The sequence below is a fragment of the Pteropus alecto genome, unplaced genomic scaffold, assembly GCF_000325575.1.
Source record: "Pteropus alecto unplaced genomic scaffold, ASM32557v1 scaffold146, whole genome shotgun sequence".
In the NCBI taxonomy this organism is placed as follows: Eukaryota; Metazoa; Chordata; class Mammalia; order Chiroptera; family Pteropodidae; genus Pteropus; species Pteropus alecto.
Window position 1 is genome coordinate 14,801,969 of NW_006442107.1, and position 14,697 is coordinate 14,816,665.

The window sequence follows — 14,697 nt, forward strand, 5'->3', positions numbered from 1 at the left end:
CCAGGAAGTGAACTGACTTACTCATCTTACGCTGTGACGGAAGAGCTAGGACTGGTATAATTCATGTCTAACTCTAGTAATCTTCCTAAGAAGTTATTATTGAGATCTTATTTTCTGAACTCAAAGTCAGGATGCTTGGTTTTAGACCGGAACATAATATTTGAAACTAGAAGTATATCAGAAACTCTGGAACATACTGTCGCTGCAATTATACCCCAGCCGCCTTCATTATTAAACTTTTTATGAGTGTTCTTTTTATGGTTCCTTCAATAAATCTTAAAAATACACAAAGAAGAAAGAGGGTAGGATAATTTCAATTCAAGTTTTGTAAAAAAAATTTATTGCTTATGATATCATAATCATCGTTTTATATTACAGGCACTATTTTTTAAAAAATTCATGTTCTCTCCTCAAGGGGAATAAATTCATGCATTACTTCTAACAAGAAACAGTATAGTTAGGAATTATATATACCAATATAATAAAATACATTGAACCACACAGACTTAGTTTAAAGCAAGTAGAGGCTATTAAATCAAGCACGATTTGTTGTGTGCAGTGTTTTAAATCTGATTTTACAAAGAGAATGTCCCCAAAGGAGAAAAGCTCATAAATGAAAACAGAATTTAGAAGCAGATGCCAGACTAAAACCTCTAAATTCTTTCCTTAGATCATGTTATACCATGAGAAGTCTATATGTTTGGATGGCATTTGTTTATTTCCTTGTAGAACTATCTTTACAGGATTGGAACATGTGAGGTTGTCTTTAATTTTGACTGAAGGTCATTATAAGTATCAGCCATATGAAAGTTACTATTGCATTTGTCCATTTTTTTTTTTCAGTACTCCTCCTGTAAAGCTCTGAGTGAGACTTTCTTTTTATATTTTATGCCAACAGAAATTTGGTCCCCTAAGAACTAGAGTTTCTGTTCTAATAAAACGACCAATATGCTTTTCTTTTTCGCTTTATTGCCAGAAATCTCAGAGTAACACTCCTGTCCCTTATAATTAGCATATTTGCATTTTCTTTTCTTCGGTTTTTGATTTTTCTATTTTTATTTTATGAAGTCATTGTTTATGTCTTTTGTTGTTAGCTGCCTCGGGTCCTTTTTGAAAAGAGGTTTGCGTGTAAAAGCAAATGAATGACTAAAACAGGCAAACTCCCTTCCAGACAATGCACTGCTGACATCTGGGTGTTACCAATAATGGCCCTTAAGTAGCTATGCAGCAGTACTCACTGCAGGCTGACTTTTAGAGATGCAAAAGCTGTTTCGGGCTCAGTGAGAGGAGCTGGAAGGAAAGGGGGCAGTAACGCTCTTATGGGCGCTGCCATGGTTTGGCTCTCTGCATCCATCTGTTTATGAACTTCCAGCCTCTGTGCGTCCATCTGTTTATGAACTTCCTGGCTCTATGCATCCAACAGTTTATGAACTTCCCGGTCCTCTGAGCCTTTCAAGAATGCGTTGCCCCGGAAATGGTAGAGAAGGAGTCCCCGTGGGAAATGGATAAAGCAAGGCTGACCGATTACAGGATGATTGCCCTCTCTCTCCACTAGGAGGAGGAAGGTTATATTGGAGCCTTATCTCCTTTTTTAATGCACGTGCTAAGTAAGAGACAGAAAAGAAAAGAGGCTGTTTGCAAAGAGAAGTGCCACAGCAAGGCATTTTTCTCTACCATGATCTAAGTGTTGGAAGTACATAGAAATACCCCATGTATGCATTTATGGGCAATTATACAGGCTGTCAATGTGTGTCCTTCACCGAGGGGCACTGTCTCAATAAAACTGGACTTTAGTTTTAGCAATTTTTTTTTTCACAAAATACAAAATAATGTAATACATTGTCTTTATTGTCTGACATTACAGGTTAGTTTTACACTTTCCTTTTTTACAGACCATGGGAATAAAGGGCAAAAATGTGTCCAGCATTTTGCAAACATTCTTTGTTACACACAAACACACACAATGAATAATAGGAAAGAGAATACAGAAGAATTAAAAAGTAGGTTGAAATTGGACAGGCTACGGTTCTAATTGATCAATGGAAATAATGTGAAAATGTTTGATAATACTAGCAGGTGGGGTCTATTGTCATACACAGCTTGGTACATGCACTTGAAATAAAAGCAGCTTTTATTTTGCTTTCATTTTATTATTATTATTTTTTGAGTATGCTGCTCCCTCTGCTGGCTTCTGAACCTGACCACAGAGTTAGGTACAGGGCTTCAGTTTAGGCTACAGTTATGATGTCCCTTTTCCCGGAGATATATTTGAGGACCTTGTGAAATCCCAGAGCAGAAAGGTTCTTGGTGATAAGAGAAAGGCTGAAAGTTACCTATTCTTTTGAGATGTTTCAACCAACAGTAGGAATTCTGCTTGGGAAGAACTAAACAATGGAAAGTGAACAATTACTGAGTAGTCTTTCTCTTATAAGACTGAGTACATTTGGGTGAGCAGTGGGGAATTGGGGCTTAATAATTATATAATAAAAAGAGATGTAATTGGCCAATTTTTATAAAAAGAGGTTCTACATTTTTTCAGTAAAATGGAAACTGAACTGGATACTCACAGTGTTAGGGGATGAGGAAGTTAGCTTTTGAGTGCTGTGGGTTTTACCTAGTGTAACTTTAGTGACTGCAGTGGGTATCTTTCTATTAAGAGAAGGGTTTGGTCAACAACCCAGAAAAGCACAAGACTGGTCTGAAATTTAGACCCCTGGAGATCTAAAAAGTGTCCAACAAATTACAATTTGTTCCCTCTTCTCAAAGATGTAATAGCTCTTCTTTTGATGCCGACAGTAGTAATAGTTATAAAAATGCTAAATTTTATATATCTCAATTCAAGCACTACATTGAAAAGGAAGCAAATTAGTATGATTTTTTTTCTCTTTCCAAACTGAAGCATGAACATACATTAGAGGCAAAAGCAATGAGAAAAACAGCAGGACGGCAGGCCCCTCCACTGTTAGTTAAGACCTGCAGTAGGGAACATAACTTACTCCCTGCTTCAGTTCTTCTTCCTACAGAAAGATTGAACCAATAATAGTTAGATTACCCAGGGTTCCAATAAGAGCATGTTCCAATACAGTGTAAAGGAATGCAAGGTGGGGAAACATCAACATAGCTTTGATGGCAGGTCAAGTCTCTTCTACCTCAGTGACTTCAGTTCTAAGTCTTTTTAGGTATTTGAAAATATAGACCCATCTCTTTTCTTCCTGTGTCTAACCATCTTTCGACACCATCTCTCTGTCCTGGTGTTTGTACATCCTGATACGATGGAGTGCTCAGTTAGGCTAGGTCGATGCCAAGATGGCTGGTGGTAAACAGACTCGTATCTCAATGCTATGGTGATAGAATCCATAGCAATATAAGCAGGGGGATGTTTTCAAAGCTTCCTGTCATTCAGTGAAGGGAAAGATAGGATCCACTTTATTCATTTCGTATATTTGAAAAGGAAAGGAGAAAGAGCTTTTCTGGATCATCAAATGAGCTTACAGGCCAGAAATAGCAACAGGTTATTAATTATCTAGTCCTGTCCTAACACATATAGTACAACGAAAATTGAATTCTATACTTTACATTTCTAATACACTGAAAAGTAAGTTTTGCTTGGTAAATAAAGTATTCCCAACACTGATGGCAGGCAAAGTTGACTAAGGAATAAAAAAAGTAAAGAAAACAAAAGAAAGAAGTGTTACACTAACAGCAGCGCCTGGGACACATTGGTTTCAACAAATATTTGTTAAATAAAAGGAAGGAAGGAAGGAAAAAAGGGAGGGAGAAAAAGGAGAGAGGAGAGAGAGAGAGAGAGAGAGAGAAGAGAGGGAGGGAGGGAGAAATTGATTTAAAGGAACTGGCTCATGTGATTGTGGGGGCTGGTAAATCAGAAATCTGTACAGCAGATTCACAAACTGGCAGCGGAAAAAGAGAGAGAGAGAGAGAGAGAGAGAGAGAGAGAGAGAGAGAAATACAGAAACAATAAATAATGGTGTGTCAGGGATGTGGGGGAGCCGTGGACTCAAAGTCAGGACACCTTTGGCATGTCACAGTTTCAGTCCATACTGGTTCATGCTTATTTACATCAAGCAGGATGACCACACAGCACTGACACTTCTACAGGGCTGACTGTGGACATGTGGCCATAATTAGTCTACTTTTGACTTAAAATGTAATTTAGTGCATACTGAAGAAGAGAATAAGGATTTATGAAAGGAAGAATGCCACTTTCCAATGAAAACAACAGATTATAGCATTCTGCAGAGGAATTCTATAGATCATCATATTAAACACTCTATCTGAAGAATAATAAGATTTCCATTTACATGTTGCATTTGAGACTCATAGAAGTTTTGTGACTTGCTGCTAAAGCCACAGAGATAAAATATTTTACTGAAATTAAAGTTACTCCTCTTAAACTATTACCATCAAAGTTATTTAATGGCTATCTTCATTTTATGAATTAGATATTAGCTTCTTTTCAATTTAGTCATAACTGATAAAAACTACTAAATGTAAAATATTTCTAAATAAATCCGGTTTTATTACTTTCAAGGACATAAGAAACTGGAAATGAGCTAAGAAGAAATTTCCCATGAAGGTCCTCAGTAGTCTGGTTCCAGAAAAGGAGTAAGAATGAGCCCTATAATGGACTGCTATCATTTGATGCATTTGTGAAAAAATCCTATATCTGCGTTTGAAACCACATTTTGGGGGAAATCATATATAGTAATTGTAAAAGCCATTGCACATTATATGCAAAAATTTTACCAATGCCATAGTCCTAAGTCTAGAAAATATCTATTTATTGGAAACATCTTACCTTTAGTAGCTTCATGAGACCTTCTAACTGGACCATTAGCTCTCTCCGGCTCTCCTGGAGAGCAGACATTCTCTGTTCCAGCTCATCCTTGCGCTGTCTAAGAAAGAAGCAGTTGTCATCAGAAACAGCATTCAACTCACTGACTGAATCACATGTTCCAATCTTTTGGGACTAGTGAACCACCAGAAAGAAGGAATCTCTGGGTCTTTTACATGGTTACTAGGCAGTGAAATGTCAAATGAGTGAACAATTATAGCTTGCGGTGTACATTTATTTATTAGAAGTCATACTAAAACAGGATTGGAATTCTTTTAGACACTTCTCCTTCCACCGTGAATTAGCCATTTAATGAAATCTTTTCTGAATGCTTCCTATGTCACGGCCCTGCGCGGTGCTTTGGGTTTCCTTGGGACAACAAACAAAAACCAAACTATCACTGAAAAAGGCCAATCCCACAGACCCTCCAAACCCAAGGACTCTTGTAAATCTCACAGAAAGTGTTGATTACCTTAGTATTTAAAAACTGGATTTAGAAAAGTAAAATTTTTCATATTTTTCAATCTTAATGTACAATGTGGTACCTTTCAGAGGTGAAATATTAATGGAGCATAGTTATTATAGTCAATCTAGATTTTTCTGGTTTGGGCTTTGTTTCATAAAGTGAAGCCAGAATATAGGGGTTCTATATAATTGTTCTAACTGAAAATAATCTACAAGGGTTGTGTTTGTTTAATTTCATTTTGTTTTGTAGAACTTCTATTAAACTGTCGGTGGAATGGAAACCATAATGCACAATCTATACTCTATCACTGATGTTGATACTAAGAGGTATCAAAAATATCTTTTAAAGGGGAAAAGAAATAAAACAGTATGGAGAATATTAATGGTTCACATTTCTAACAAACATAGATGTATATTTTCAAATCAATTTAAAATCTATTATTTTATGACCATTAGTATAAGTAATATATCCATTTTTTCTTGCCCCAAAGGCTTCTGAGTTCAAAATATTGAAGCTTATATTTCAAAAATGTGTAGATGCATTAACTATATATACATTTAAGTGCAAATGAATATGCCTAATATCAGTGGCATAGACACAACATTAAGTGGAGCTATAGCAGGGACTATGATGAAAAACTGACAATATAAAAATGTCACAATGAGTTAGGTCGATGGCTCATCCAATTGAAAGATATTTGGTGGGAGGACAGGTTATAGATAAAAACGAGACATTTCTCATGTGCTTTCATAGCAGCTTATTTTATAATAAATTATGAATTTAAAATTTATAAACAGATCTCAACTAATTTTGAAGATACTTATATTTTCAGCTTTTATTGCCACGTAAAGCTTACTCCCAGAGCAATCCTTCCTTTGATTTCTTTAACAATTGCCTCTTTTCTGAATCCTGTGGACAAGGAACATCATAATTTTATAGACTTTAATAATCTTATTTTCGTCTTTTTCTTCCTGGGCTGCAGTATTCTAATTTAGAAAATCTTGCCGCATTAAAAAATATTCTTCAATGACAAAACCATTAGCTGTTTTTTCTTTGATTTTCTCTGCACATGGTGTTTCAAATACATCCAACAGTAGGGTTTGGTAGAAGGGTAAACAATCTTTCTGATTTATTTTCAGTTCTCTTCTAGATACTGCTCTGTAATTTTTAGACTTTTGGCCACAGGAACACTTTGAAAAGAAAGTTGAGGCAAAATTCTAATATTGTAGGTAAGAAACACTAAGAAAGGCATCTAAAAACTATCAGAAGAAGTTAACTAGTATTAGTTTAGAATTAATCAACATTAAAAAAACTTATTTGTACATTTACCTTATAGTCGTAATCTTTCAAAACATGACATTTACTTTTTCATGCATTTGATTGAATTATATATGTTTTTTTTTTAAGAAACACTCTTTTGAAATGTCTTTATTATTTATTCTCTGTGTTTACACCAGTGGTTACCAAACGTGAGTCTGATATCAAATCTGTAGTGTAGCCTCTACTGTTCAAAGCAGAAATGAGAAAACAAGGGTTAAATAGTGATTTTATTTTCATAGAGCTAAATATATTCATCTCTAAAGGAGTATCTTTTATTCTGATATTCTGTCATTTTATCTCTAGTTTTATATACGTTAAAACCCTTTTAGGACAGTGTTGGAACAATAGGAAAAATTTTAATATAAATTATATATTGGATAATAATAAATATCAATATTAACTTTCCTGAATTTGATGATGATAGCATGGCTATATGAAAGAATTTAGTTTTTCTTAGGAAATATACACATAAGTACTTAGGGGTAAAGGGTTATGATGCCTGTGACTTACTCTCAAATGGCTCATCAAAAATATATAAATATATACGTGAGATATATAGGGAGATAGAGAAGGTGTGGCAAAATGTTTGAATTTCTAGGTGAAGTATAGAAGGAAATTCATTGTGACATTCTTATGACTCCTCTGTAGGCTTGTTCAAAATAAGAATTAAAACATATAATAATATCCTTTATGAAACTATTGTGACAACAGATGATGGTAGGTTTTAAAAAAATGTCATTATATGGTAACGCAAAAAGCACTCAACTTTATGCTGTTTCTCCCAAATAATTAAAAAACTGATCTGATCTATGGTATTCAAGTCTGGAAGCCACAGACTTGCATCAGAGATTACAATTCCATTTTAACTGGTAAAACCAAAAAAAATTACTTTATATTAACAAGTTGTCGCCAAGAATAATTTTATATACGTTGAAAAGAGTGCGATTTGGGGGGCATAGAATAAGATACTTATATTTTAGGGAAGGGATAGATATAGAAAATGATTTATTTCTTTTTTGAGATGTGTAGGGTGAAGTTAGTTGCTTCATAGTTTTAAAGAAATGTTTTCTTCAGTACAGAAGATGATGGTATTGTCTTTGCACAGTCCTTAGCTGTCTCTTAACGGTTGTGCAGTTTATCCATTCGATCTATTCAGCACTTTTAAAATACTGTAAATAAAATAATGAGTAGGATACAGTTTGTGTACTCGGGTGAGAAGGAAGCAGAAATGAAAAAGTTCAAAACAACAATGGTGAATGTATCCTAAAAATAAGAACAACACGCTATATGTAGTAACACTAAGAAGAAGACGGCAAATTCTATATGGTTGAAGAAGGTCAGAGAAGGCTCGCTAGATCATCTTGCAAAATTTTTCTCAGAAGCTACAACTCATATAGAAAGCAAAGGCCCTAGGGAACCATATGAAATGTTTCAGACCCTTCTCTGCTTCATCTGTGCTTCCTGATTGCCTGTATTCTTGAAATCATTAGTAAAGCTCAATACTGGAATAAGAGCTCTGGGTCATGTGAGTCTGACTTGGCAAACTAATCCAGTGTGTTAGCTCAAAATGTAACTCTCATTTTTCAATGGCTTCCTCTTGCAGAATTAATAGTAATATCTTCATGGTCTGAAAGACTATAGAATCATGGTCTATCCCTACCTACATCTTTTTTTTTTACCATGAACCACTTCATTCACTGCATTTTAGGTCTATAGACTGTTTAGTTCATAGACCTAAAGAGTGCTAGATTCGCTCCTGCCATTTGGTCTTTGTACAGATAGTCTCTGCCTTCCAGGAGGATCCTTTGTTCAGCTGTGCCAGCCCCCTTCCCCATCCTTAATCTCCATTCCTTATGTTCCATTCTTCATATTTCAACTCAAACAATCCTTCCTCCTGGTACCCCCTTCTGACTCTAGTGAAGGGCAGGTTTGAAAATTATGGTTCGTTTTTTCTTTTAAAGGAAGAGTCCTTATAGCACTTATCTCAGATTTATAATTATATTCCTATTTGTGTAAGTTTTTATTTATGACATTTTCCTACTAGACTACAAATTCCATGAGACTAGGGACAGTATTTCTTCCAATGCATCATGGTATAAGGTTCCCAGAAAAGTTCCAGGCATACTGCATTTCAGAAATATTTGTTGAGTGAGTTAAATGAATAATAAAGTGAAGAAAGATAATTCTGATAGCAGTGTAGATGAACCAGAGGCTGGGAGTCAATTAAGTGCTCATTATAATCATTCAGGCAAGAGATAACATAATTAAGACCTAAGCAAAGGTATGGAATCCACCTGTGCTACTCATTGTTGGGCTCTTGAGCAAATTATTTAACTTTTGTGAATCTCAGTTTCCATATCTATAAAAGGAATATAATAGTGTCCATTTCCCATGTTCATTATGGCACTTACAGGGGACAGTGTATGCAGGGCTTAGTGCATAGGAAGTGTCAGATTTGCACACAGACATGCCTATCATATCATCTTAGTCAGCTGCCAGATCTAGATTGTAAGCTTGGCTTTCAGCTTTCCTGCAGCTAAAATGAAAAGGAAAATATGATCGTTTAAAAAGGTCATAGTGCTCTTAAGACAAAAATAAATGATGTGTTCATAAAAAGCAAAGCTTTGGTCCTTTTTACCCAACCCTGTCCTCGAGGTGAAAGAAATTTCTCCTGTCGGTATCTCCACAAGAGGCCCTGATAAGGATGTAATGGAAGAAGCCTGCTATCAAAGCTACAGCAAGGCGTTCCTGTGGCTTCACATGGCCACTGTCAGTGTGAACTAAGGCGAAAGTAACTGTGCAAGAGGCCATTCGTTTTGGAGAGCTTTCGACGTATAAAATGACTAAGGAATAAAACTTAGACACCCAGAGTGGGATTATTAACCTGGAATGTCAGGGTATCTGTGAAATCTACAAATTGTGAAAGTGCTTAGCACAGAATAAATGGTTTATAAATATCTAAAGGACTACTCTTAAAGGGAGGGTATTTTTCCTTCTTCCAAGCAAAAGAGAGGTATAGAATAAGCAGGTAGGCAAGAAAATCAGCTGGGATTCAGGTGTCTCAGGCCTCAGGCCTCAAGCCTCAGGTGTAGGCCACAAGCTGACACTGAGGGCCAAAATTATGTAAGTTCCTACAGGGCCAGACTCCTTAATGTAGCTTTGGGCTTAGCTGGGGCCATGGGAATGCCCACAAGCCAGGGCCAGAGGATTATCAGTCTTATAAGAGAGTGACATCAAGGAGGGAAGAAATATCAGTTGGAAAGCTCATCATCAGTGACCCAGACACATCAAGATGTCTTCCCAGACTGCATTATCCAAATAGAACTAGATATTTTGGAAAGCAAATGCTAACTGGCGGGAACTGATGAGAATGCTTATGAAAAATTCCCAGTCATCATCCCTGAGCTGGAGAATGGGGCGACCACTGGCAGAGGCACAAAGGACATTTCAGACAGGTACTCTGATGTGTAGATGACTGACTACTTACTCTGTTTCCAAGTTGGTTTATTCAGTTATATTTCTGTATATATTAGACTTAACTTTCTGTATATATTAGACTTAACTTTCAACTTGTGAGCTTGAAGGGCCTACATAATCCTGTTTTGTGAGAGATACTTTCAAGCAGTCATTTTTATATACCTTTGAGGAGCAGCATGACAAGAAATATCACTTTTCCCTTCTTTTCATTTTCAGCCCTTTCGGGGTAATGGTATAGTAGAATATATAAGAATTTCTAATACATCCCTCTGAAGGTAGGACCAGAAATCATACAGGTCAAAAAGGAAGAATTTCTGTTTCTTCCATTAAATTACTTTGTTATTCTAAAGTATGATGTCATCTCTTTACCTTAAGCAGCCCCCACCAAGCTGCAGGTTCTGTATGTTTCCTTTCTGTACCTCAGGCCTTTGAGGGGGTCAGCCTCTCCAGCCAAGTGCATGGGCCTGGAGGGGCTGGGCCACCGCTGAGAGCAGGCAGGGCCTGCAGCCGGGCCAGGTGTGCTGCGGTGCTCAGATGTGAACCTTGTCCAAAGGGCAGGGCTAGAGTGGAACCCCTGGAAACACTCACGGCTACAATCAGTACGGACTTGGTACACTCCAAGCACAGCCATACGGAACCTGCTTAATTTAGTCTCCCTGTATGGAGAAAGTAAATGGCACTCCAGTTCTGACAAGGGTTTCTGAGAAGAGGTTCTGTACAGCCATGCCCCAGTTAATAATGTGGATATGTTCTCAAAATATGTCATTAGGAGATTTTATCATCATGTGAACACCATAGACAAACCTAGATGGTACAGCCTACTACACACCTAGGCGGATATGTTCTCAAAATATGTCATTTATCATCATGTGAACACCATAGACAAGCCTAGATGGTACAGCCTACTACACACCTAGGCTAAATGGCATAGACTACTGCTCCTAAGCTATGAACCCATACAGCATGTCACTATACAAAACAAGATTAAATCAAGCACAAGAGAAAATTATATAATCAAGAGACACAGCAAAAGTGAGATGTGTGAGGCTGCTACTGTCATAATGCGGCATACTGTTTTACAGCAAAACTTATTTATAAGCAGAAAGAGTACACTCTAAAATAATGACAGTATAGTATAGAAAACATAGTATAGTATAGAAAATACATAAACTAGTAATATAGTCATTTATTCTCATCAAGAATCGTGTACTGTACATAATCGTATGTGCTATACTTTCATACGACTGGCAGAGCAGTAGGTTGGTTTACAGCAGCATCGCCACAAACATGCGAGTAATGCGTTACGCTATGTGTGACATCACAGTGGCTATGACATCACTAGGCAATAGGAATTTTTCAACTCCATTATCTTATGGAACCACTGTCATATACGCAGTCCATCCTTGACTGACACGTTGTTGGGCACATGACTATACCTAAAAAGCATGCCTCAGAGTTAGATAGACCTGAAATGTACGTGGCACCCGAACCAAAAGATGGGAAGAATGCTATACTTGCCAACTGAAAGTGCCTTGTGAAATATGACATTTCTATGAGGGAAAATCTTTGAATTTATGTTTGTTTTGTTTGTTACACAAAGGTTTGAGTATGTGCCATGTCCAAGGCATGGGGGGAAGCCAGTCTGACCTGGAGCCCACAGCATGACTTTCCTTTTACACATGGGTGCAGGGGAAGCCACAACAGTCCTTATCCTTGTCCTGCTACTTTCTACCTTTCCGACTTTGAAAAGTGCACTGAAATTCAGGGGTTGAACCAGATGACCTGAGATCCTTTCCAACTCAAATATTTTATGATGACAGAGTAGGTCACACCATGTCTTTTAACTCATTTGCAGAACAAGAAGGTGTGAAGTCTATTTTTAAAGATCTGTAAGTAAAGTTATCAGGGGCGAAGAAACATCAGACTCCCTTTTACAGGTTACAGGTAAATTTTTAAATGTAAAAACCTGTGATGTTTACTTAGCTGTTTATGTGTTTGTTTTATTGATCACTTGTATCATAAACACATTGTTGATAGGGCAAATAACTATAAAAAGAGTTGAGTTGAATTTTTTCTAGCGAGAGATTTTGTTTCTGACCTAGAGAACTATTCCTTTTTCTCTGTATCAAATGAAAGAATAAAATATAAACATCCTCTCCTTCAAACCCCCAAATCTCGGCAATTAGGTGTGTGCTATTAAAAAAAAGCCAATAAAAGTCAGAAGCTGGCTGGACAGTGGTAGACGTTATTGAAGATCTCAAGTACTTGGATCCCTGAGATGCCTCTGGCTCCCTCTCTTACCTGAGGAGCCGGAGTTCTGCCAGAAGAGTGGGGTTTTGCTGCGCCTTCTCTGGAGTGGGCTGAGAAGCTTGTTCATGTTCCAGCCGCAGCCTCTGGATCTCCTGTAAGATTTCTCTTAGGAGAGAGGAGAGTGATAAGGAACCAGGATCAGTTAAATTCTAGGTTATTCAGGATCTAACATCTGACCATCTCAGAGCCACCAGAGCAAAGAAGGGGTCATCCTATGTTTCTGAGAAGGACGGACCCTCACAAAACCAACTGTGTTTACAAGGCATTGGCTGTAGCTAGTTAGAGGATTCTGACTTTATTTCCAGTACACATGAACCATGAGGATTCTGCAGTGTGTCACTGGAGCCTTCAAGCTGAGTGTTCTCACCAGGACCTACTGATCTCTCTAGTAATAATATAATGCCATGGTAATGTGTGCAGCTTGAAAAGTACACTACTTCAGAGAAAAAAATGTGTCTTCCTATTATTTATGATCACAGTCTGACACCATAAAGTAACTGCAGCTACCAAGTAAGAGGTACTTGGAGGGAAAATAAGGATAAATGGTGCTCATTTCATAAAACTTAATAACCTCATTCTCTCACCAGGAATGAAATTCCTCTCACTGAATTTATCTGAGAAGACCATGGTTATGCAAAATGTTCTCTCTTTTTCTTAACATTTTCAGCCTTAACAATGGATCTCAATGAGGGCAGTCTTAGAAGTAAAGTGCTTTTAAAAGGATTCACTATAATTGAGTCTGTGACCTAAGAGTGCTCTTAGTGTGACCTCTGTCTGGGGTGAGATGTGTCAGTTACTGGTGTTGGGGCCTGGACTGCCCTGCACTGAAGTGAATGTTAGGCTGGCCATGACAGATGGGTGACTTGTGTAGGGCAAATTATCCCTAAGTGAGTTAGAAGCCATTAAGCAAGGTTACAGGTCACATATTCTTGAAAGAGGGGTCAGTCTCCCACCCAACAAAATGCACAAGAACCAATAAGACGGAACAAAGCACCAAGAATGGAAGGTGAACTTGGCGAGCAAGAGGGATGGCTTTCCATTTGAAAGGCTAATTTACAACTGCTTGCTTCAAAAACACACCAGCATCAGTAAGCTAATTACCAGTCACCACACATCTCATGACTACGGTGAGGAGGCTGGACTATAATTCAGTGGTTTTCAACCTCTTTTTGTCCTCCTTGGTGTCCCATGGTGAAAACCTTTCTTTAAAAGAAATCTCCTATGGAAACACCGCGTGTCAAACAGTTAGGAGAGAGATGCTCTGGTTAAATATAGGGTGGGCCCTGTGCTTCTAGCCCTTTCTTTCTCCCCCCTTGACAGAGTCCCCAGGTTTCCACTGGGCCCAGTCTGAAAATCAGTGTACTGAGATCTTTTCCAGGGCTAACACCTTGATATTCTATGACTCCCACTAGTTCTTGTTGGTTCTAAGGACAGAACCATGACAGAACCATGTAACCCAAAGAAGCAGCAGCTCTGAAAAGAAAAAATAATAGTAAGATATATAATGAACATTGAGTGCTTAGTCTATATCCAGGAATGGTGCCGTCCTCTTGAATCTTATTTAATCCTCGTAATAATTCTGTTATCTATAGGCACTACTATTATATTTGTTTTATGAATGAGGAAATCAAAGCACAGGCCAGTTAAAAGACTTGCCCAAGTTCGATAATACATAAGTGATAGAGGTGATTTGAACTCAGGCTCGTTAGCTTCAAAGGCCACATATATCAGACTCCCTCAGGTTTTGGTACTTGCTCTGACAGGCCTAGGCTAGGTAAGCTGTGACTTATACAACATAGAGTTCTACTACTGCTAATACTAAAACCAACTGGCTCGTCCAAGGGTGCTATAAGGAAGCACTATCTTCTAAAGTTGTTGATGAAATGTCCACGAATGACCTAGAGTAGTCATGAAGTGAGGTGTGGAACTCTATCCTCTCCTGCAGCTCAGAGATCTGATTATTGGGTTAATTACCACCTTGGAGACCATGGGACTCATGGGGTAAATTTCTATGGTGCGGAAGTATGACCCGGATAAGTTTCTGGGACGTGTTTCTGGGGTCTTCGAAAGAAATGAGGCCACTGGCTTAGTTCGGGATGAATTAGAGGTTCATCAGCCTGAGGTGGGGAAATCTAGAGGCCGCGGAAGAACTTAGGCACGGGACGGGGCTCTCTTTCTGGCATCTCATTCCCATTTCTTTATTCTCTCTCTGGTCCTGAAAAATATGCATTCAGACAATACAATACCAAAACATCCTAGAAACAAGCAGGAA

The 14,697-nt window shown here is 37.8% G+C and overlaps 1 protein-coding gene across 13 annotated transcripts in view; it reads right to left on the bottom strand.

Annotated features, from left to right (window-relative positions):
* Positions 1-14,697, bottom strand: part of DTNA (dystrobrevin alpha) — a 342,095-nt gene that overhangs the window by 19,845 nt on the left and 307,553 nt on the right. For 10 of the 13 annotated variants that reach the window (XM_025038598.1, XM_025038599.1, XM_025038596.1 and 7 more), the window contains 2 exons: positions 12,417-12,530; positions 4,817-4,913 (listed from right to left, as the gene is read on the bottom strand). In XM_025038598.1, the coding sequence (XP_024894366.1) occupies positions 4,817-4,913; positions 12,417-12,530 (211 nt within the window). Of the gene's footprint in view, positions 1-317; positions 3,018-4,816; positions 4,914-12,416; positions 12,531-14,697 lie in introns of those variants that run through there. The other 3 variants (XM_025038603.1, XM_006919984.3, XM_025038604.1) reach the window with 2 other exon arrangements.